Source organism: Doryrhamphus excisus, chromosome 8, assembly GCF_030265055.1.
Source record: "Doryrhamphus excisus isolate RoL2022-K1 chromosome 8, RoL_Dexc_1.0, whole genome shotgun sequence".
NCBI lineage: Eukaryota > Metazoa > Chordata > Actinopteri > Syngnathiformes > Syngnathidae > Doryrhamphus > Doryrhamphus excisus.
Window position 1 is genome coordinate 9,392,198 of NC_080473.1, and position 26,172 is coordinate 9,418,369.

The 26,172-nt window shown below is 39.5% G+C and overlaps 1 protein-coding gene and 1 long non-coding RNA gene across 5 annotated transcripts in view; one reads left to right on the forward strand and one right to left on the reverse strand.

Annotated features, from left to right (window-relative positions):
* LOC131134719 (uncharacterized) overlaps window positions 1-26,172 on the reverse strand; it is a 79,363-nt gene that overhangs the window by 1,395 nt on the left and 51,796 nt on the right. For all 4 annotated transcript variants that reach the window (XR_009131458.1, XR_009131460.1, XR_009131459.1 and 1 more), the window contains 3 exons: window positions 24,622-24,702; window positions 21,520-21,586; window positions 4,508-4,682 (listed from right to left, as the gene is read on the reverse strand). This is a non-coding gene — a long non-coding RNA (uncharacterized LOC131134719). The remainder of the gene's footprint in view (window positions 1-4,507; window positions 4,683-21,519; window positions 21,587-24,621; window positions 24,703-26,172) is intronic.
* Window positions 7,147-19,812, forward strand: hic1 (hypermethylated in cancer 1). The gene is made up of 2 exons (XM_058080281.1): window positions 7,147-7,588; window positions 12,759-19,812. Exons 1-2 carry the CDS (start codon window positions 7,537-7,539, stop codon window positions 14,975-14,977), a joined length of 2,271 nt encoding a protein of 756 aa, XP_057936264.1. The 5' UTR covers window positions 7,147-7,536; the 3' UTR covers window positions 14,978-19,812.

Here is a 26,172-nt window from a genome sequence, read left to right on the forward strand (position 1 = left end):
GATATACACTATGTCACATCATGTGTGCCTTAGACACTTGTAGGAATGTTGTGTAATTTAGGGTGTGCATGCTTTGGTCTGCCTTGTCTCCACTTCTGGTGGGGGTGTGGGGGTGAGAGAGACAACGTCGCTATAAGGGACGCACACTTCCTGCACAGTTCTAACCCAATTATTGCTCACAACCAGCAATTTGGTGGTTTTTGTTTTTGGAAAAAAAAAGCAGTTCATAAAAAGTTCAATGTTTGGGCTTTATTAGCACCAGACTTACAGCTTGCTGGATTTGTGTTTTGACAAGCTGAAGTTGAAAGTCCAGAGCAGGCCTCGGGAGGCTGATTGATAAGTCTGATAAAGTCTGTAAAGACAACAGCTGGGCTCAGAGGCACACGTGCAATTATACACTGACTTTTTTCCACATCATATGTGAGCAAAAAAAAAAAATAAAAGCACCATTTCATTCTTGACTCAACACCTCCATACTGGAAAAATTGTAATCTCCGAAATTGTAGTTTATTTCTTGCATCTGCAAGCTTCTTCTACACAACAAAACTGCCATATCAGGTGGTTATTAATGAGTTGTGTTGCTAAAATGTGATGGAACTTATACCAATATTATACCTAAATTAGGTCAATCACACTATAAGCAGAACATATACTATACAGTAATAAAAAGATGAAATACATTCATTCATTTTCTACTGCTTTTCCTCACGAGGGTCGTGGGGGGTGCTGGAGCCTATCCCAGCTGTCTTCGGCCGAGAGGCGGGGTACACCCTGGACTGGTCACCAGCCAATCACAGGGCACATATAGACAAACAACCATTCACACTCACATTCATACCTATGGACAATTTGGAGTCGCCAATTAACCTAGCATGTTTTTGGAATGTGGGAGGAAACCGGAGTGCAACATGCAAACTCCACACAGGGCTGAGGGGGGAATTGAACCCTGGTCTCCTAGCTGTGACCACTCGACCACACGCTAACCACTCGACTGCCGTGCTACCTAGATGAAATACAAGAATGATATAAATCATATTGTTCCAAGGTAATCCTCCCGGAGTTCCCTTGTAACAGTGAACCGAATCCATGACCCCGCTACCATTCATGAACATTCAACAATATTTCATTTTTTTTGGCGCACTGCAACTTGGAGTCATACTGAAGTGCAAACAGTTAACAATAAGAGGCGACATTGTTCTTTCAGGCACACGCTGTATCTGCCATGCATGCAGGAAATAGTTCTCAACAGAGTCTTGTGTTTACCAAACAAAATTACATTTTGAATTCAATTATGGGAACGTGTTTGTGACCACCAAATGTCACAACACCGAACATCATAAACCGAGGCCTACCTGTAACTGGTATTTGTGTCTTTTATACATAACCTAGTAGAGTGGGATAGTGCCACCAATGTGTTTTTTCACACAGAGAGGCCACAAAATTGGTGACATCAGTGGCATCGCAGAGTGTATAATATTAATAATAAATAATAATAATACATTTTATTTGGATAGCGCTTTTCAAAATGCTCAAAGACACTTTACAGAAAAATGGAGTTGGATAAAAACAAGTAAACAGTGTAAAATATACGTTAAACGTATGTTAAAAGATATATAGAATATACTAGTATAAAAAAAATACATCCATATGCTGTCAAGGAGACTCGGCCATCTCTGTGTGGAGTTTGCATGTTCTCCTCGTGCATGCGTGGGTTTTCTCCGGGTACTCCGGTTTCCTCCCACATTCCAAAAACATGCTAGGTTAATTAGCCACTCCAAATTGTCCATAGGTATGAATGTTAGTGTGAATGGTTGTTTGTCTATATGTGCCCTGTGATTGGCTGGCGACCAGTCCAGGGTGTACCCCGCCTCTCGCCCGAAGACAGCTGGGATAGGCTCCAGCATGCCTGTGACCTTTGTGAGGATAAGCGGTAGAAAATGGATGGATGGTTCTCCTTTGTCAAGGTCAAAACACAATTTTGTTTTGGCTAGTAGAGCTGACCTTTGACCTTGCTGTACACTTATTTTCCCTTTTTTTCCCTACAAACAAGTACACAGTTAGCTATTCCTTTAAATGTCCCCTATTATGCAAACTAGAACTTTAAATCATATTATAACAGTAATCATCAGTAGTTTAAATAAACTTTAATATATTGCAAATATATTGTCTCCTATGGTATGTTTCTTAATAATCAAAGTAAATAGTAAAATTTATTGCTGCAAATTAAATGAACAAAATAGCCCGTGTGAGTTCTCTGGGTTCTCCGGTTTCCTCCCACATTCCAAGAACATGCTAGGTTAATTGGCGACTCCAAATTGTCCATAGGTATGAATGTGAGTGTGAATGGTTGTTTGTCTATATGTGCCCTGTGATTGGCTGGCGACCATTCCAGGGTGTACCCCGCCTCTCGCCCAAAGACAGCTGGGATAGGCTCCAGCACTCCAGAAAATGAATGAATGAATTTGTGCTTTTCACACAAACCATTCCTTCACCTGTTACATCTATGATAGATGTTGGAGCTTTTCACACAGACACAGAAAAGGGTGCAAAATTCCCGACTTCAAGAGGCAGCATAAAAGGGGCTTGTGGCCGGGCCTCCCGCGGTCACATAATTACTCCTCTCAATGCGTCTCCATGAGTCTCTCCAGGATGACAGTGCTTCTCAAATTATCTCGAAGGGACAGCTCAGCCACCCTAAGGAGAAAACTCATTTTGGTCGCTCCTTTTTTCAGTCACTACCCAAAGTTCATGATGATAGGTGGGGGTAGGAACGTAGATCGAGCGGTAAATTGAGAGGACACAAAGTCTAGGCTTGGATGGCAACGTTAAAAACAAACAACCCATGGCAGGTTGGTGCCTTTTATGCAGAAATGTTCTTCATTCTTTTACTGCTAGTCATGTATACAGTGGCTTTAATGGATTAAGATGTTTTTGCAGGTCATAAGGTCAAGGTCAAAGAAAAAAGTGTCATCTAATTGAATTCTAGCATGTAGCTGGCCACACAGCTGATTGTTTTTTTTTAGGTAGATGGCAATCACTAAAGGTCAAAGTTCACAAGTAAAAACAAACCACATTGAGTCATATCTCAAATTATAGGTCTCCATGAAAGCTTTTCGGGGATGTCGTTATTTCATCATTATGGACGCATGTGATAAGACAACGACCTAAAAACATGTTTAAAAGCATATATAAACTCAATTATAATTTACAAAGTGGGAATGCATAAAATGAATAAGCACTTGTGGATGAAACAAGATCTTGAAGCTTGAATATTTTTGTAACTATTTCATTTTGCTATTTTTTTTTACACTAAAATTAAACTTTATTTTAATTCATTATTACGTTTTTCTGCAGATGAAAATATTCTCAGTGAAAGTGATATTTTAAATATTCATTTTGGTTTTCAAAGTTGTTTTTTTGGTTTTAAAGTCACACAAAATAATCAGTTGAAGACATAAATTCAACTGGATTAAAATATTACAAGGGTAAATTATTAATATTTTTGTTCATATCATATTTTTGTTCATATTTTTCACATCAAACAGTAAATACAGCAAACAAACAAACAGAAAAACATAAATGAGGCTGGATTGTATTAGAATACTATCAAGGGAGGTTTTAAATGTTACTTAGTGGAGACACCAAAAATAAATAAATGTATTAAATAATGAAATTTGGATTTAATTTTTTTTTTAGTAGATTAAGATGTTTTCACGGATCATAAGGTCAAGGTCAAAGATAAAGTGTCATCTAATTGAATTCTAGCATGTAGCTGGCCAATCAGCTGATTGTTTTTTTTTAGGTAGATGACAATCACTAAAGGTCAAAGTTCACAAGTAACAACAAACCACATTGAGTCATATCTCAAATTATAGGTCTCCATGAAAGCTTTTCGGGCATGTTGTTATTTCATCATTATGAATGCATATGATAAGACAACGACCTAAAAACATGTTTTTAACTTGCTTTTAACTCTGCCAGTTTACTCAACTCACAAATCAACCATCATTTTGACATTGCAGCCTTTGGATATTAATCATGGATAGGTTGTCTTAATAAAAAAAATCACACATAGATGATATAATATATCATAACATAAAAAATATGTAATTAATTGTCTGAACATACCGGGCTGTAACTAGATTTTAATGGTAATTGGATGTAAGAGATCAGTTATTCATGCATTAAGTTAAAGCTTGCCTTATATTTGCTCTTGACTACTAGTATTATAATAAAAAAATACTTCCAATATAAGAGCAAAAGATGTCATGTCCATTACAGCCATATTATTATCATTTAATACTTACTGTATTAAATGATGGACGTTGATTGAATATGCTTACCAGTTCCAACTCTTTCTAAATAACATTGTTTTAACTATAATTTTCATGTGCGACTTGTATCACTATCTTCTAAAGCGCTATCTATGTGACAAGTCGAACCGCTTTTTTACCGTGAGGAAACAAAATAATCCAAAAACTATTTTGGACCCTGAATTGAAACTCACATGCGTGTATGTGTTCTCCAGGCCGGCTGGAGCGCTCCATGTCTGGGAGGTTATCAGCAGTTCATCAGGGGAACATGGAAGCCAGAGACAATGCGCTCATCCCCCTTCGGCCCAGGCTCTCGGGGTGCTGCAGATGACTTCCGTGCACCAGCAGCAACACCTTGAATCAGCCGTCCTGAGGAAGAGAACGGGGCCTTATGAGATTATCAGATGCTGTTGCCATCAAAACAAAACCCCCTGCTCACAGTCGGGTCACTAACGAGCCCTGCGGCGGTCCGAGGAGACGTTTAATCAGTTTGAGTCCTTCCACACACACACACACACACTCGGCGTGCAGGGGGAGCGACATGAAGCCTGTTGATGCCGAGCAGATTAAATCTCAGGCACAGTCTAGGTTTATGGAGGTCGTGACCTCTGCTAAGTGTAGTGTAAAGAGTAACAGAGCGTGACGTTTGGCCATTAGGGTTTCATTTCAATCACACTACAAGTACGGAAAAGTGTGTGTGTGTGTGTGTGGGGGGGGTGGGGGGGGGGAAATCAAATAAACAAATGAGCTTTTGGGGAGGCAAAACGCACATTTGAAAAGAAGTTATGAATATTTACGAACTTACTTGCAGGGACATTTTTGTCTTGATTGTGTCCTTTTGTTATGTGATTTAAAAACACTGCACCACAAATTGAAGCATGCAACCTACAATACAAACGATATATATTAATATATACTTAAAAAAACATTTTATGTGCACATATTCTGAATTTGCTTCCAATTAAAACATCTTATATTTATGTTGATTGTTAAATTATACTATATTGCTTTGGACTAAATCCTGCAATAATAATAATAACAACAACAATAGTGTATTGTTACCAAATTAATTAATACTTCTTTATAGTAAAGTTTCAAAATTAAATACAATTATTATTAAAAAAAAATTCTAAATGTGATTTTTGGTATATTAATACCGAACAATCACTTTTTACATGTTGTGTTGATCTTATGTCACGTGTATTAATTTTATTGGACAAATGAATGCTGTATGTTGAAGGTTCAAATCCTGCTGCAAAATATTTATGGAAATTGTTACATTAAATAGATTATGTGATGTTGCTGGTTAGGTTGTATTTTTGTGTGTATAAATTTTTATTGTTTTAAGATCCTGCAAGATAAACTTCCAAATATTATTCGTTCATATGTATATCTATTTCAAAAATCAAGAATATACATGACATAGAGAAGATATATAAAACAAATGACAAGTGGATTATTTAACTTTGAAAATATAAAGATAACAAAAGGGGAAAAGGCGCTTACTGTTTGTATGTTCCTCCAGTCAGACCCTGCTGTTACCATACTACGCCACTAGGTGTCACTGTTTACGTAAAGTCTCGCTAGTCTGCATCTGACCAGAGAACACCATCGTTAGTTTACTTTTCATTTTAATTTAGTTACCATTAACACATTAAACGCGTCGGAACTTTAGTGTGTTTCAAAGGAACCAAGCGAAACCACTCAAGAAGATGACATCAAGTTAGAATCAGAGAAGAATTCGGATGCTTATTTGGACGCGAAGAAGAATGAGACGGAGGTAATGTTGTCATGGCTGAGATGACGATAATGATTGTGGTGGCACTACGGGTGACTTTTTGTGGGCTTGTGGAGACTTGTTGTAATGATTTAACCAAACATTGATAAGCAGGACTAAGTTTCCTTTCAATACAAAAGGATCTGATGGAGCTTCGAACAAAGCTTATCCATCTGGAGCTCTTGTAGCTCATTCTCTTCTCATTCTACCGGGTGGAAATTATGTGGAAGAATATACTATAAATATATAATATTTATTTACCATAAAAAATAATGTTTATAAATACATATTTGTGAAATTTATACAGCTACTAATTAAAAGCTTATATAAACTCAACTATAATTTACAAAGTGGGAATGCATGAAATGAATAAGCACTTGTGGATGAGCTTGAAACTTGAATATTTTACATCAGCCGAAGACATAAAACATAAAAATATATATAAAAAATATAAAAAAATGAGATTGAATTGGATTAAAATATTACAAGGGTAAATTATTCATTTTCATGTTTTTAAAATAATATTTTTGTTCATATTTATCACATCAAACAGTAAATACAGCAAACAAACAAAAACATGAATTAGGCTGGATTGTATTGAAATACTAATAAGGGAGGTTTTACATGTTACATATTGGAGACACCAAAAATAAATAAATGTATTAAATAATAAAATTTGGATTTAATTTTTGTTCATATTTTTCACATCAAACAGTAAATACAGAAAACAAAAAAAAAACATGAATTAGGCTGGATTGTATTGAAATACTAATAAGGGAGGTTTTACATGTTACATAGTGGCGACACCAAAAATAAATAAATGTATTAAATAATAAAATTTGGATAAATTTTTTTTTGGGGGGGGGGGGGTGTTATACAGTAAATCATACAAAGAGTAAAATCGTAGAACCACGAAAAAAAAACAAATAAATGAAATAAACCGCTGTATGTATAAAGTCCCCCCTCCAAAAAAAAGGTGCCTGTCTCTTTAAGACGATGTGTGGAGAAGTTCAAGTTGGGGTCACATGAAGTTCCTGCCCTCCGTGTTACCTTTTTAGTTTTTATTATAGACTGACATCACACTGGAGGCGAGCACACAGAGGCTCCATTATCATCCCAGTTATTGCCTCCACTCTAAAATAGCAGAGGAAATTAGAAGAAGAGGAGTAAAAAAATAGGAGGAAACTGATGCTTTTCTAAGCACGTCTATTTTTTTGCATGAGATCGAAAAAAGGAGGGTCAGAAAAGACAGCGAGAGAGAGAGAGAGACAAAAAAGTGGGTGGGAGGAGGAGAAAGGAGGTGGGAGGACGGACCTGAGGAGCGGCAAGGACTTCATATCAATTAATAATGATAAAAAAGAGCTGGTAGACGAGCACGGAAAACTGGCATGGTTTTGTGGAGGCTGGCAGTTGGGACGTCAGATATGACTGCAGGAGCTTGCTGACATGATCATTGAGGGAGACTTAGATGGGATGGCAGCAGACATCGGGCATGCAGGTAAGAGGAACCGCAACCGCTTCCAAACTCATTTTGCTATTCCTTTTTTAAAAAACCTACTTTGGCATTTATTTTGAAGGGTCATTTATTTGACAACTTTTCCTTTCGTTTCTTTGTGTATGAATTTCCCATAATGTACCTGAGAAATACACTTGACTTTTTTTCAAAGTTTTGTTTTCAATGTAAAAATAAATAAGTAATAAGAAGTAAGTATGGGATCACGTGCCACTATTTTGCTACTTTTCCATTGTTTTTATTGGTAAAAGAACATAATTATTGATCTATATTTATGTAATCTGCATAGAAAACAACACACCAATTCATCAGTTATCGATAAATGAACAAAAAAAAATTTCATAGTTTCATGCTATTTTGTTTAATATAAATGAACAAAAACAGTAAAAAAATCTGTAGAATTTTATTTTTTTTAAAGTTTCATGCTATTTTGTTTTATAAAAATAAAATAATCATCAAATTTTAATTCTAAAATGTAAAAAACCTACCAAAATAAATGCTTATGACATCCCATACAGTCATAGTTTTGCTTTTAAATGCTGAAAATTATCTTGATGGATTATTAATAAGCATCAAATATCAAGTATTTGCAGTTTTCTAGTCAATATGACACTTGATTTGACCTTTTTTTTAATAAGGTGTTTTTCTTATTGAGTTTAGTTATTTTCCTGTCATATTTACTATTTAATTTCTGCTTTGCATGCACGATGACAGCATGGATTTTGTCAGCGGTGGCTTTCCCCCACTGTTGACATATCTCATTAGTAGATGAGTATAGAGTTGCTTTAGGAGTGCGGCGAGCTAAAAAGAAGCTGCTGAGTTTCTGTGTTTCAAGCAACAACAACGGCGGGCGGGGGATAGTTGCTGTACTTGTTGATTGCTGTCACTCCAAAAAATGTAAAGAAAGTCCATGCGTCACAAATTAAGACGACACCCACATGAACATGAGAAGAGTGTAAACCCGCGGTTCCCATCACTTCTACTTTGCCGCCTTGTTCTACGATGGTGTGATGATTTTTTTTTTTTTTTTTTTTGATGCAATCAGACAGGAAACTGAATGCTCGGCTGGTGTGACTGAAGCGTGACCTTTTCACCTTTCACTCGACTCTTTGAAAGGTGCAGCAGTTTCTTGTGACTGACGCGTGAAACACGCTGCGTGATGTTTTAAGCAATGACATAAAAAAAAAGATGACAGTCGTGTTTACGACGAGGAAGTTCAGGCGAATGCGTTGCTATGAAATTGTGACAAAACACGAATACGATCAGTTTGATATGACAAACACGTTGTCGTCATTGTTGACTAAATGGCAGCCTGACGGAAAACTAAGAAGAAAATGTCCTCCATTAAAAGTGCTATGGGTATTTAACATGTAAAGCCATTTAAAATGATATTATTGGTTACACTATGCCGGTAGTACAACATACTGTAATCTTTCCCAATTGTTTCCTCTTTGTCCGAAAGGCAAACCTCTTAAGCACAAAATAGCCAAGATTCTTATTCCAAAGACATAAGATATTAAAATGAATCCTAACTGGTATGCAAAAGACAAACTCCATAAATCTCCATAAATCAATCCCTGCAGCACAATAAGCTACAATACTAAGCACAGTGTCGTTGTTGACTATAAGAGAGTCCACTAAAGCTGCTAGGCTGCCTTAGTGTCACCCTAGCACAAGTTTGATGCTGAAATTTATGTTAAAATATGTCAGGTCCGTAATAGAAAGCAGCAGGAGGAAACACTTTAGATGACAACTTGAGTGTAAAGTCGGAATTTTAAATAAAACTTTAGATTTTTTTGTTAATTACTTAATGCATCTAATTTATTACATTACGTCTAAAATCACAAATACTTAAACTCGCTAATATTATTAATCTTCAAACAGCTAAAATAATGCACAAGGCTAAAAATAACCAATTAGCTAAAAATGTCATCCAATACTTCTCTACAAGAGAGGAGAAATATGATCTCAGGTAAGAACTACATTTGAAACACTTCTATGCTAGGACTACGTTAAAAAGCCATAGCATTTCAGTATGTGGAATCAAACTATGGAATGGATTGAGTAAGGAACTCAAACAATGCACAACGATGAGCCAATTCAAGAAACAATACAAGCAGTTGATGTTTGCTAAATACAAGGATGAAGAGCCTTGAACCAGTCATGATGTGCTATATATATCACTATATTGACACTTACTATGGTACCCATTATGTCATTGGATGGTCATATCACCTCGTACTTCAGTACGTGACAAAAAATAAAAACATAAAAAAAAATTAAAAAATAAAACATTTATTAATTAATAAAAAATAATAAATACATAATATAATAAAATATAATAAAATTTAATAATGTTAATAATTTACGAATTTAATTAAAAAAATAATACAACATTTTAAATTATATTAGGAATGCAGGAAGTGAACAAATGTAACAGTTACTGATTGTAAAAGTAGCGGATGGAGGGGTATGATTTAATAAGCTTTGCTTCTTCCTACTCCTTTTGGACATGTGGAACTGTGAACTGATTATGTGATGCATTCAATTGTAATCTGATGCATGTTCAAATGAAATAAAACCATTACTAATACCATTACTTTAAAATAAGTTAATAAAACTAAAATCATTATTACTTTAATTAAAATGTGCGTATTCTTTAAACTCACCATGCATCATAAAATATATTTCTTTCTTCCTAAGAGTCTAAATAACCAACATAGATTAGTTTTTCTGTGCAATACACAAATGGCCCCGTGTGACTGTTTATTTACTATACTATTTATTTACTTTCTTGTTTACCATCAGTCAGGAAAAACCTAAAAGAAGTCACTTTTTATTGTAAACTGTCCTCGTTTCATGTATGATCAAGTTTACTTTAGACCGGATGAGTTAAGTGGTGATATATCAGCGTACGGGAATGTTTGTATGTGTACATCAGCTCCAGGGGGAATTAGCAGTATGCAGCATCGCGCCATCTAATGTAAATGGATCACCAAAAGGACATTCTGTGCTTTTGGTGTGCAAAAGACCCAACAGTTGCTAGATGCTCAGTAATAATCTTGGAAATAGGAGTTCAGAACAGTCAGAGATTCTCTTATAGTGTTGAAAATAATATTTAACAATAAATTAATACATTATTTTAATACTAATTGAATCAAATGCCCCTTATTAAGCCTTTCATGGTAGAGAGCATGGGTTCAATTCCCTGTAAATTCACTCATGTAAATGGATAAGGACATCCTCTGCTTTTGGTGTGCAAAAGACTCAACAGTTACTAGATGTTCAGTAATAATCTTGGAAATAGGAGTTCAGAACAGTCAGAGATTCTGTTAATAGTGTTGAAAATAATATTTAACAATAAAATTAATACATTATTTTAATACTAATCAAATCAAATGCCCTTATTAGGCCTTTCATGGTAGAGAGCATGGGTTCAATTCCCTCAGGAAGGGCACCCGGAATAAAAACCACTGACTTTGCTGTGGTAACCGCTGACAGGGGGAAGCTGAAAGTGACCAACATTAAAACAACAGAACTAAAGATGTTTTTGATGCTATTGTATGTGCTGTATTGGAGCCATAATTCTTTTTTTTGTGTGCGGAAAAAGGGATGAACCTGCTGTTCATCAAACTTGTGAAACCTTCACCTCAATCACTGCACATAACCCGCCAGCAGCCTCCAAAACACATATTTTTTCTGGGGTTCTCTGTCACGTTTCGCCTGTGGGCAGAGGAAGTGAACGCATCATAGACTTTCTCATGATGAGAAAAGCAGCTTTTTTTTTTTTTTTTGCAAAAAGTTCACTTTAACCGAGCCGTTCTGTATGCTATGCGCTTCTCACACAGTCTGTTGCGTGTTCTTGCGCAATCTGCAGCCTCAATTAAACACCCACTGCGGACATACGCGAAACTGTTCTGCCATGGAATTGATTAGATAACAGGACCACAAGTGGAGTTTATTTAAACATGGTTGTAATTATTTCACACATTTAGACTTTTGGTGCTTTTTCTGTTGTCATTTTTGACCTTCAAAAGTATTGGGACACACTGTGGCCACTGCAGGAAAATGCAAATGTTTGTCCATTCATCCATATGAACATTTGAGAGGTCAGAGGTCACCCTAATGGAGAGCCTACTGGTTCACTCTTTGTTCTAGTTTAAACTAGTTCTGTTCTAGTTCTGTTCTAGTTCCGTCTAAGCATGCCAGGACACAAAGACACATTACTTTGTTTCTAGCATAGGGATGTTCACTTCCCATCCAATCCATTTATTCATTTTCTTCGGGCGAGAGAAGCGGGTACACCCTGGACTGGTCGCCAGCCAATCACAGGGCACATATAGACAAACAACCATTCACACTCACATTCATACCTATGGACAATTTGGAGTCGCTAATTAACCTAGCATGTTTTTGGAATGTGGGAGGAAACCGGAGTAACCGGAGAAAAACCCAGGCATGCACGGGGAGAACATGCAAACTGTTGAACTCGAGCCCGACCCACTCTTCTTTTGTTGTTTTGTCTTATGTAAGATTCTGTGATTATATGTGTGGAAAAAAAATCACTTATTGAATTGGTAACTGCTCTGGCATAGAGAAGGGGTAGGATTTAATAAGCTTTGCTTCTTCCTGCTCCTTTTCAGACATGTGTAGTAATGAGGTGTTGTGTATGTATGTTCGTATATGTATATATATGTGTATGTATGCTGCATGTATATATATATATGTGTGTGTGTGTATATATGTAAGTATATAAATAGATATTATAAGTGTATTGTATTGTAAGTGTATATGTGAGAAACATTAATGTAACATAGTATGCATGTCTGAAATAAATAAAGAAAGAAAGAGATTGAACTCGGGTCTCCTCGCTGTGAGGCCTGCGCGCTAACCACTCGTCCACCGTGCAGCCCCCGATCCAATCCAGATACTTGAATTTGGATATCTGCAGATACTCATACTATTATGATACCAAAGAGGTGTTGCCTTGCCTGACTCGTTCAACAGTTCCACAAACTGCTCATAACTGGAAAAATACATTTTCCATAACAAAATATCAGCTTGTTACGTATAGTTGTCAGTATGTTCTATTATGATGTGTTGGCATGAAAATTAGATTGCAGCGATCTCACTGCGATGTCATTTTTTTTTGCAGGTGGCGGACTAAAAACGATGCTGGATGTCATGGAAGTTCCAAGTCATGCTCGGGATCTCCTCCTGCAGCTCAACAGCCAACGCACCAAAGGATTCCTGTGTGATGTCATCATCGTGGTGCAGAACGCCCTCTTCAGGGCACACAAGAACATTCTGGCTGCCAGCAGCCTCTACTTGAAATCCTTGGTGGTTCACGACAATCTCATCAACCTCGACCACGAGATGGTGAGTCCCGGGGTCTTCCGGGTCATTCTGGACTACATCTACACAGGCCGCCTTTCAGACGGGGACCCCGCTTCTCCCACGGAACCCAATCTGGGTGCCGTCTTGGCTGCGGCAAGCTATCTTCAGTTGCTTGACTTAGTAGCTCTGTGCAAAAAGAAGCTGAAAAGAAATGGCAAGTACCCCCCTCGCACCGGGCCTGCCTTTCTCCCCTATGCAAAAATGGGACCCGGAATGGGTTTAGGCACCGGAGGCCGGTACAGGGTGTCCACCCCTGTCATCCAGTCGTGTCCCCCTGGGGGGATTATGAACAGCCACACACCTCGGCCTCTCCCACTTGAGGAGCTGGTTCCCCATCGGCTTGCCATCCATGCCGGCGAACTGTATGCTCCCACCTCCAATCAAGGCTCCCAGGTGTTCCCGTCCATGCAGTCGGTTCTCCCGGCCCAGCTTGGCCTACGTTCAGCGCTTCCGGAAAGGAACTGCTCCCCTAACTATGGCCTCGATCTGTCCAAGAAGAGTCCTAACTCCCAGTCCCAGCACACGCCCTCGCAGCCACATGTGATCAGCACCCACAATGATGAGGAACGAGATGGGACCCAGAGTGCCCGCACCAGTCCCACGCAGGGCGCCAACAGCAGGGCCTTCCCCTCAGAAAAAATGGAGACAACAGATCAGGCTCGAACACCGCCACCATTTCCACATCACAACCAGCCACTCGGCCCCCATCTTCCTCACCTCCATCGCTCGGGATCACAAGCTACAGAACGCTATCCATGTCCCCCAAGCCCGGACACCCCGACTGAAATCGGGGAGCCCGGACGAGAGGTGGGTAACATCTATCGCTGGGTGAAACACGAGCCGCTCCCGTACGCGGGTGAAGACGAGGATGAAGAAGACGATGAGGAGGAAGCAGGTGAAAACGGAGAGCGGCGGCACAATCATCATAAAATCGGCGAGGAGAGCGAGGGCCCGGATGACAAAAGTGGCTCAGGGACTGAGGAGACCGGCAGCAGCGAGGGGCGCCCGTCTCCTTCGGGTCCCATGGGGAGGTTCCACGTACCGTATGAGCCCGAGAGTTTCGGAGACAATCTGTACGTCTGCATTCCCTGTGACAAAGGCTTCCCGAGTTCAGAACAACTCAACGCACACGTGGAAACGCACACGGAGGAGGAGCTCTATGGGAACTCAGGTGGGGAGATCGGAAATAACAACAACAACAAGAACATCAACAACAGCACAAATGGCTACGGGGGCTTGAACAACGCCAACACCTTGAACAGCCTGTCTCACCTGGAGACAAAATCCAGTCAGGCTTTATCTTCAGGAACCATCGCGGAAATGATCCGTCCGTACCGATGCTCCACGTGTGAAAAGTCCTACAAAGATCCTGCCACTCTGCGACAGCACGAAAAAACCCACTGGCTGACTCGCCCTTACCCGTGCAGCATTTGCGGCAAGAAGTTCACACAGCGTGGCACCATGACACGTCACATGCGTAGCCACCTGGGCCTCAAACCGTTTGCTTGTGACTCCTGCGGCATGCGCTTCACTCGGCAGTACCGCCTCACGGAGCACATGCGAATCCACTCTGGCGAGAAGCCGTACGAGTGCCAAGTGTGCGGAGGGAAGTTCGCTCAGCAGCGCAATCTGATCAGTCACATGAAGATGCACAGCAGCGGGGGTGCCACAGGAGGCCTCGCCACGGAGGGAAAACTAAAGCTGGACTTTGCCGAGGGCATCTACCCACTGAGCAAGTACACAGCGGAGCATCTCGGGCTGAAACAGGAGAAGGCCAACGAGCTCCTCATCCAGGCTCAGCAGCAGCTGGTGGCCGACGCCAAGGCCATGGAGAGCCTCTACCCCCTCTCCAAACTGGCCTCTGAGCACCTCGGAGGCCTTGCCCACGACAAGATGGACGTCCTGTGCCAACCCCTTCCCCCTCCCCAACAAGCGCTCTCCGAGGCCCGCACCATTGACCGCTACTCGCCCAGCTAAGACCAACACAGCCCCCCCTAAACCCACGTGAAGGCCGATCACCACATGCAGTATTCCGACGCCATTCACCTCAACTAAATCTGCACCTCAGAGTCGAGACACGTCAGTCTGCTCGTGCACGCCGAACTTTGTCGACTGTAAGTGCCTTTCGATGCGTCTAACCTTTCGTAGCCTCCTTCCTAAAGGAGCACTGTGCTATCTCTCCTGTGACCAAGAGACACTCACTTGACAGAAGTACGGTATTTATGTGTGTGTTTGCAGCTATTGAGCCAAAGTAACAAATTTAAAAACCCAAAAAAATATATATATATTTATTTTTTTGTATTATGATAAAATCCAAAGAAAACCCTGACCCTTAAACCTGTGTTATTATAAATAAATGCACATAAAGGACAACATTCAGGGTTTGTGTCCAGATCTGAGTGTAAAATAAAAAAAAAAAAAAAGTCAACTCTTCTGGACTTTAAAAGAACAGGAGGAATATTTTCTTTAATTCTGTAAAATTTCAAAATTTTTTTTAGACAATTGATAACTCCTTCCCATCTCTGTGTGGAGTTTGCATGTTCTCCCCGTGTATGCGTGGGTTTTCTCCTCCCACATTCCAAAAACATGCTAGGTTAATTGGCGACTCCAAATTGTCCATAGGTATGAATGTGAGTGTGAATGGTTGTTTGTCTATATGTGCCCTGTGATTGGCTGGCCACCAGTCCAGGGTGTACCCCGCCTCTCGCCTGAAGAAGACAGCTGGGATAGGCTCCAGCACTCCCCGCGACCCTCGTGAGGAAAAAGCGGTAGAAAATGAATGAATGAATGAATGAATAACTCCTTCTTCACATATTACAATACATTCAATCACATTTTTAAAGTATTTCTTATAGTAGGGATTCTCCGATCGATCGGTCACTGATCAATATATAATCAATGCCTTTTAACGCCGATGACAAAAGCTGATCACGTATGGTTTGTACTTCTATTACAGGTGTGTCAAACCCACAACAAACATGTAGAACTAATCTACCATTTATGAGTTTGATATACGTAATATGTATTTAATAAGGACAAATACGATGTGATCATCAGTTAAACGACAGCTAACATAGCTAACGCTCGCTTTTAAGTGCGTATCATAACATCACATGCATGATCGGTATCAGAACCCTGATCGGAGTATCCCTATTTTATAGTTATACAGTAAACCTCGGATATATCGGATTCAATTGTTCCCACTGGTTTTGTCCGATATAAGCGAAATCCGTTATATGCGTATACCGGAAAATGTCCGTTTTACTCATATATCGGATTTATATCCGGTATATGTGAGGGAAATTTAATGGAAATGCATTGGAACGGGACTGGAGATTTTGTCCGAAATAGGCGAAATCCATTATAAAAAATCCGATATATGCAATTAATTTTTATTGGAAATGCATTACAGAAAAATTGGTTCACATCTGTCCGTTGTGAGCGAATTTCCGATATATCCGAGGTTTACTGTATAAGCATGATGCAAAAAAAAAAAAGTTCTTTACCGAGGAGTGGCAGCCGGTGATCTCACAGCTATGAAACCATCACACATACCCGACTGGTGAAAACACAAAAATCACTGTCCGTCACACGGGCGTTGCCCTTTTGACATGCTGTAAAACAGCCAATCATTCTGAGTTTAGCGATGGGATCCCAATCAGAGGGGAGTAATTTCTTGTGTGATTAATCACTACGAGCAACCAGGTCTGACCCCCCCTCCTTGGTGTCATGCCGGCCGGCGAGGGCCTGCTACTGTTGACGTGCCAAAGTGAATGTTTAACACACACACACACGTTATCTCCCCCATTTCACACACACTTAGCAAAGCTGCTAATCTTGTCAGTGATATGACCACGAGGAGGGTTGTATAGTCCCCCGTGCAGCTGTCGTAATCCCTGTGAAATCTCACTTTCTCCTGGACAATTCACACACCATGTCTTATTTCATGCCTGCCATCCCATCCACTTATTAACATCTGATGCTTCAACTACACCCCCCCCACACACACACTCTTGCACCACTCCTCTTCATGCCGCTATCAAAGCCACAAAACAATAAAAATCCTTTTTTTTTTTTTTTGCATTGGACCGAAAACAACAAAAGAGCAATTGAAGCTTGCGGTTTTTGGAAATGTTTATTCCAAAGAACATCCCGACAATTTTGTTTTGCTTTGTTTTTTGATCATTATTTTCCACTTTCACTGGTCTCCTTAATTCAGATCAGAAGCATGTGACCACTATAGTGCCAACGTCAACCTCAGAGGGTGAATGTGAAGACTTAAAAAGCCATAAACACACTGTGATTGATTTACTAGAAAACAAAACATAAAAAAAAAAATAACAATGTGCCTTAAGTTTCATACGCTTTTCTTTCTTTTTTTTTTTTTTAAATGTAACAATAAGGGCTTCATTTCTGTAATATATTGAATATCCTGTCACTTTTCTTTGGTAAAAGAGTGCACATGAAACTGGTGCTTACCTCATGACCACACACACACACACACACACACACACACACACACACACGCAATGGTTATTGTAGGTTTGTACATTACATTTTGTTGATGTTTTTTCTTATTATTTTCATAACTATTATGATGCAGTATACACTTTTCATTGTGTTGAGGCGTCTATGCGTCTGGTCTTTACTATCTGTCTTAACAACACAAGGCGACAACGTCATGTTTGCGGTTGCCGTTTATGAAGATCTGAACCACAGCTTATGCCATTTTTTTTTTTTTTGGCTTCAGTGTTAAGACATGCCAGACATTCACAGTCTCTTTGACCTGACGGAGGCAACACAAACATAAAAGGCCAGATTGTGTTTGGATGATGCATTTTTTTTTCTATCTGGTGGGAATATCAGCCACTTCCACTCCATCTTATTCAATTATTTTTTGTTAAAACAACAAAAAGACTTTCCATTGTAAGTTTAAATCTAAGCAAGGAGGGAAAGTGTCAGATAAAAACTTTTTAATGGGCCAATGTTAACAATCTGCATTAATATTCTGTGTTTTTTTGGATATTTTGGTCAGGATTTTGGTCCACATCAGAATACCAGAACACACACATACATATACTCACACACATTCAAGAAAGGTGCAGGGCGAAGAGTGTTTTTAAGTGCACTTGTGCACCGAAATTGCATTTAACAAAGAGACTGAGGTGCTGAGTCGTGAGGGAAGTGTTTGCTTGTCTGTTTATGCTCTTGGAGCACGCCAAACTCCGCTAATACACGTCCTGGGAATGAGGCAGAGGCGTGAAGGAGACGAGCTGAGGAGCAGGAAGTGAACTTTCAGTGTGTGTGTGTGTGTGTGTGTGTGTGTGTGAGCAGGATGTGCTGTGTGTTTGTTGCCGACTGAGACAGATTAGAGAGGGAGAGGAGCAGGGCCGAGCGCAGCAGGGGTGGACTTGAGCCATTGTCTGGCTATGAAAGCTTGGTCGTACTTCTAAAACGCTTCATTCACAAAACAAGTCGACGGTATCTCCTCTTTTCCTTCCCTTCTTTGCTTGGGTGGAATAAACTCCCTCAGTGTCCAGGTGATAAGGTCGTGTGGCTTTCAAGCTCTCATGTTTTCCAGCATTACAACTATTGCATTATACAAATTATTTTTCCTTGTCTTGTCGCACAGTTTGCACTTGTTGCTAGGCAATAATCTTTAATCTTCCTGCCTGAAATGTCAATTAAAAACTAAAAAAGTCATTAGGATTACAAGTCATATTTATACACATTTAATTGTCTCTCTAATCTGTATTCAAAATAATTCGAACGCTGTCCACCTGGATCTAGTGGGGCACTGCCCCTCCACATGCCTTTAATGCTGAGTCGGCAGTTTTTTGGCCCATAATTCCCCTAAACTATGATTACATGTGAAACGTCAATTAAAACCAAAAAAAGTCATTAGGATTACAAGTCATATTTATACACATTTAATTGTCTCTCTAGTCTGTATTCAATATAAAATTTGAACGCTGTCCACCTGGATCTAGTGGGGCACTGCCCCTCCACATGCCTCTAATGCCGAGTCGGCAGTTTTTTAGCCCATAATTCCCCTAAACTATGATTACATGTGAAACGTCAATTAAAAACTAAAAAAGTCATTAGGATTATGAGTCATATTCATATTCATATTCATATTCAATATAAAATTTGAATGCTGTCCACCTGGATCGAGTGCCGCACTGCCCCTCCACATGCCTCTAATGCTGAGTCGGCAGTTTTTTGGCCCATAATTCCCCATAACTATGATTACATGTGAAACGTCAATTAAAAACAAAAAAAGTCATTAGGATTACGAGTCATATTTTTTACACATTGTATTCAATATAAAATTTGAATGCTGTCCATCTGGATCTAGTGGGGCACTGCCCCTCCACATGCCTCTAATGCTGAGTCGGCAGTTTTTTAGCCCATAATTCCCCTAAACTATGATTACATGTGAAACGTCAATTAAAAACTAAAAAAAAGTCATTAGGATTACAAGTCATATTTATACACATTAAATTGTCTCTCTAGTTTGTATTCAATATAAAATTTGAACGCTGTCCACCTGGATCTAGTGGCGCACTGCCCCTCCACATGCCTCTAATGCTGAGTCGGCAGTTTTTTGGCCCATAATTCCCCATAACTATGATTACATGTGAAACGTCAATTAAAAACAAAAAAAGTCATTAGGATTACGAGTCATATTTTTTACACATTGTATTCAATATAAAATTTGAATGCTGTCCATCTGGATCTAGTGGGGCACTGCCCCTCCACATGCCTCTAATGCTGAGTCGGCAGTTTTTTAGCCCATAATTCCCCTAAACTATGATTACATGTGAAACGTCAATTAAAAACTAAAAAAAAGTCATTAGGATTACAAGTCATATTTATACACATTAAATTGTCTCTCTAGTTTGTATTCAATATAAAATTTGAATGCTGTCCACCTGGATCTAGTGGGGCACTGCCCCTCCACATGCCTCTAATGCCGAGTCGGCAGTTTTTTAGCCCATAATTCCCCTAAACTATGATTACATATGAAATGTCAATTAAAAACAAAAAAAGTCATTAGGATTATGAGTCATATTCATAGTCATATTCAATATAAAATTTGAACGCTGTCCACCTGGATCTAGTGGGGCACTGCCCCTCCACATGCCTCTAATGCTGAGTCGGCAGTTTTGTGGCCCATAATTCCCCTAAACTATGATTACATGTCATTATTGTATACTTTTTCCCCTCAAAAGGGGCTTTTGCTACACTGAAAAATCTGAAGTTTTGTAACTACAAATCACTTCGTTTTGCCTTTTAACGTAACCAAAGTTAGCCTTGCTGGTTTGAAAAATATATTTTTCTTAGTTTTACTCAAGCTGCATGAACAGAAATGTGTTTTTTTATGTGTTGCAATAAAATGGCTACATTTTATCAATGCATTTGCCATATGTCTTTGCTAATTGTCTCTATTTGGCCTCCAGGATAGTTTAGCTGAGACTGTTTCTACAGTAAAGTGATAAATACGGCTTTTATAAAATGCCATTAATTAGATGAACCCAAAGAAAAAAAAACATCTGAAATGGTTTATTCTTACGGTGGTTTATTTTATACACCATTTCTTTCCTTTATGAATGTTATTATGGCAACCATGCAAGACCCATAACTTTTATAACATTAACAATATAGAAGGGAAAAGAGTCTGGATGACTTCCAACATGGGCTTCAAATTAAAAAAAAATATTTTTATGCAGGCAGCCAGTTAAAAGGAGGGAATTAGTATAAAAAAATCTGCTGACAGTCAGCACTTTGATGGCTTTCAGTGGACTACAATGACTCTGCAACTTTTGCTTTTTCGAATGTTTTGTGCATGAAAACACACACCTACCCTACAGTTAAGTCATCGTGCTGCACCTGTGCTTCCCCAGAAACAAACAAGAGACAATTCGTTCCTTGAGCTGCACTTTTTCTGGAACAAAATCACGAAATTGTTATGCTTTTTGTGATGCATTACGTACCATCGCCTAAAAGTCCCAGAGTTCCCTTTCCTCTAGCGTTTGATTCTCTCCCACCCTTCCTCTGTAATTCTTCCTAACCTTCCACTCAAGCCCCCTCCCCTTTTTTTACCCTCCCTACTCCTGATCCACTTACTTCCAGCTGGTTCTCATGCTGAAGAAGACACTTGTCTAAATGTTTACACCAAAGGCTACTTTCTTTTGCTCCAAACCCTGATCGATTTCCAAAAATGAACCCCACCACCGCTGCGTGTGCTGACCTCCATCGTTATTATCCATTATTACCCCGAAAACCAAGCAGAGGCCTCTTGAATTAGATTAAAAAACAGTGTTGTAAGAGGAAATGTTAAAGATCTGCTCAGAAAGATGCCAGTAAAGTAAACATGTATGAAATTGCACAATGCATGGGCCAAGTCATGCGCTCAGATGAAGCGAACAAAAGGAAAAGAAGGGAAGCCAAAAGCAAAATATTGTCTGCACCGCAGTGCCTTTGGTTTTTCTTTGTTTGTTTTAAAGTGTCCATACCTTCATGAAGCGATGCAGCTCATTTTTAGGATCCATGGATAACCCGGTTTTGGTTGGGTCACTGAATCTATCACGAGAAACAACAGAATTTATTAGGATTTGGGGTTTTTTTTCGAAGTGTGGCACAGTGAGACTTCATTACTCCCCGAAAAATGTAGTTTCTGCCTTACTGTAGATATTGCTCATTTAGCTTTTAAAGAAAATTGTATTTTGTTGGCAAAATATTACATTTTTGGACACATCTGCCATATTTTCATTGAGTATTGGATAATTTCAGACAATTTCATAGTAAATTCTTGTTCAGATCTTCACATATAGCTCATGCTATGGGGTATGTCATTTTTGGTCCCTGCCCTGCAATGATGTATAGACAGACTTTTGTCCCCACTAAGTGATGAATACCAGAAAACACACACAGACACACACACACACACACAAATGGCTGGCTGGCAGACTCCAGATTAGATCAGCTTTAATGAAGTTGCCCTGCCATGTTTGGAGTGTCGCTTCTTGTTGGGAAAGTCATTATTAAAGAACTCTGCACTCACGTACTCACACAAAGATCTTCCATAGCCTCAGGGTCCTCCTACACACACACACACACACACACTCACACACACACAGTAGAGATTACATGAAAGATTGATGGATTGTGTGGATAGCTCGATCATGATCTAATGAGGATGACTGTGATGTCTTATACCCGGCTGGTTTGTGGTTCAGTGGGGAAGAAAGTTCAGCTGTGGGACACGCTGCCACGCTGACAGTGCGAGTTCAGCAAAAAACATGACCAAAGACACACACACATACACACACACACATTTAGTCTTATATCAGTGGACATGTAGCTGCGTTGTCCATCAATCAACCTTTAAAAGCAATACATTACAACCAAACAGTATTTCTGCCTTTGTTCTTTGTCAATATGCTTTCATGAAATGAATGTATTTATTGCATGTCAAAATGTTTTATAGTTATTTTTTGTTTAAATGTTCACTGTGGGTTTTTGTTTTTATATCCAAATATACAATTTCATTTCATTATGATGTTCTGATAAAAATGATGTTGATAAGGTTTTTATTTTTTAAAAATGTGAAACAATGTCATGGTTTGTTTTGTCACTATACTCCATGTCATCCTGGCAATAAAGTCTAATTGCATAAGAAATTGGAAAGAAAACGTCTACTTGTGTTTTTTTTTTAAATCCACTTCCCAGTTAGGTGACTTTTATTTACTGTATGGGACACAAAACATATCATTATTATTACTATTGATTTTATTATTGTTGAAGCAAACCAACAGAATCTCACATAAGGAAGCACTTTGCTGACAGAGGCAAGGAAAAACTCCCTTTGAGCAGGAAACATGAAACGGAATTATTCGGAAGTAAAGATATCATAATTGTATTTAAATAACACACGGAGATGAAATAGACCAACAAATTATTAGATTTACCACACTTGTAACCTCAAGTGGACATCCAGCATTTTGAGACAAGATGTTAAAAATGGGCTGCACGGCGGATTAGTGGTTAGCGCACAGACCTCACAGCTAGGAGACCTGAGTTCAATCCCACCCTCGGCCATCTCTGTGTGGAGTTTGCATGTTCTTCCTGTGCATGTGTGGGTTTTCTCCGGGTACTCTGGTTTCCTCCCACATTCCAAAAACATGCTAGGTTAATTGGCGACTCCAAATTGTCCATAGGTATGAATGTGAGTGTGAATGGTTGTTTGTCTATATGTGACCTGTGATTGGCTGGCCACCAGTCCAGGGTGTACCCCGCGTCTTGCCCAAAGACAGCTAGGATAGGCTCCAGCACAACCGTGACCCTCGTGAGGATAAGCGGTAGAAAATGAATGAATGTTAAAAATGATGAATGTGTATTACTATAAGGGTTGTCATGATATATTATGAGATGATACACAATCATAAACAGGGTGAGACAATATTTTAAGATTACTTTTAAAAAAGCTACAATGCTACAAAAATTTGGACCGGACAAACAGACTTTTTTTACTTGGTTACAAAACAAAAAAATGTTGTATGCATGACCGAAGCATGATGCTTTTCTCTGCTCAACTTTTCCATAAAAGACATAGATTAAATGATTAAAATCATCAAAAATGACAGGTACCGATACGGATAGGGATTGAATGAATGAATATTTAATGATGACAGTGAGAAATCACATGGTTTAACTTTCATTCATTCATTTTCTACCGCTTTTCCTCACGAGGGTTGCAGGGAGCCTATCCCAGCAGCCTTCGGGCGAGAGGCGGGGTACACCCTGGACTGGTCACCAGCCAATCACAGGGCACATATAAACAAACAACCATTCACACTCACATTCATACCTATGGACAATTTGGAGTCGCCAATTAACCTAGCATGTTTTTGGAATGTGGGAGGAAACCGGAATACCCAGAAAAAACCCACACATGCACGGGGAGAACATGCAAACTCCACACAGAGATGGCCTGCGCGCTAACCACTCCACCACCGAGCCGCCCATGGTTTAACTTCTCATAGTTAATATACTAATAATTCTAATAAACTTCTGGTTCAGGTATAAAAATGGCTCCTTGTGTGATGAAGTGTTACATACACAGTACTGCAAAAGTCCCCGATTCTGTCTCGAAAAAAAAACAAATACTAAATCAGTACAAAGCCATTTCTTGCTTCATGACACATTCATTTTGCATGAAATCGGTTTCACTTTAACAGAAAAATAGAATGCAGAGAACCGCAGTAGTGAGAAAACGATTAGCTTACAAGTACATTTGCTCACATGTGAGTGCCTCATTTAAGACTGGGAATTTCAAATGAATCTCATACATCACACTGCGTCCACATGCTACAATAAGCAGATCCATTACTCTTGTCAGCGGCAGCGCAGGCAGCCAGCAGGCACACACACACACACACACATATATGCACATACACATTCTTTTTCCGCTGTATGAAAATCAGGATTATTATCATCATTATCACCGGTGCGTAAGTAATCTTAGTATCTTCCAGATGTTAAACATGAATAAAAACACACATTAACATGTTGACAGATGACAATTAGCAGGTGCAGTAAAGGATTAACGCTCTCACCTGACACTTCCTTACATCCTCAGTAACACGGTCGTCATGGAGATCATGTGTTGTCGTCATGTGTGGAAAAACGACGAGAACCTAAGGGGGCAAACAACACACCAGAAATGAGCTTGTGGCACAAGTCTGCTGTACCGTATATCTATTATTGTGCATTGAATATGCGCCATTTCTAATATTTAATATTCCTCTCAATCACGTTTTGTCAAAACCTTAAACTGTATTATAGAAAGCAGGAAGTGAACAAGTGTAACAGTTACTGATTGTAAAAGTAGCAGATGGAGGGGTAGGATTTAATAAGCTTTGCTTCTTCCTACTCCTTTTGGACATGTGAAACTGTGAACTGATTATGTGATGCATTCAATTGTAATCTGATGCATGTTTAAATGAAATTAAACCATTACCATTACGTTTTTGACGAAGCTGATATATTGGACCTTATTAGATGGCACAGGTGTACCTAATGTTGTGACAGGTGAGTGCAGATTCACTTGCCAGTAACATAAGCACACCCAACTGACTGAAACCAGAAGTAAACATGATCTTCCAAGTGAGGCTCCACACATTAAAAGTCAAAGGTCAAAGGGTGCCTGGTGTCAGCCAGTGGGTACCCTCCACTCAGCCTGCTAATATCAAATGGCAATGTAGCTTTGAATATGTGTGAGTGTGCACTCTTGAAACTTTGTGTATGTTTCCTCCCACAGGACACACAAGTCAAATACAATACAGGCGGTTAGGTGGGAGCGTGTGATTGTCGGAGTGGTGACATAGTCATAGTGTGAGACTAAAGATTCTCTTAAAATCATGTCAAATTCGAACAAATGAATGGGATTGTATATGTAGAGAGGATGGGACATGAGAAGGGCAAAGCGCTGACTGCAGAGTCATTTCAGCTTGATCTGCTGTCAGCACGGGAGGGTGTTATTAGGAAGAGAGTGTGTGCCCTCGTCAAAAAGAGCGAAGGGGACTGAAAAAAATAAAATAAAATAATATAACAATAGAGGGGCAGCACGGCGGTCTAGTGGTTAGCACGCAGACCTCACAGCTAGGAGACTAGGGTTCAATTCCACCCTCGGCCATCTCTGTGTGGAGTTTGCATGTTCTTCCCGTGCATGCGTGGGTTTTCTCCGGGTACTCCGGTTTCCTCCCACATTCCAAAAACATGCTAGGTTAATTAGCGACTCCAAATTGTCCGTAGGTATGAATGTGAGTGTGAATGGTTGTTTGTCTATATGTGCTCTGTGATTGGCTGGCCACCAGTCCAGGGTGTACCCCGCCTCTCTCATCCAAAGAAAGCTGGGATAGGCTCCAGCACCCCCGCGACCCTCGTGAGGATAAGCGGTAGAAAATGAATGAATAAATGATACATTTTATTTGTATAGTGCTTTTCAGAGTACTCAAAGACGCTTTACAGTGAAGAAAAATAAAGTTGATTAAAAAACATTAATTAATTAATTCATTCATTTTCTACCGCCTATCCTCACGAGGGTCACAGGGGGTGCTGGAGCCTATCCCAGCTGTCGTCGGGCGAGAGGCACAGGGTACACCCTG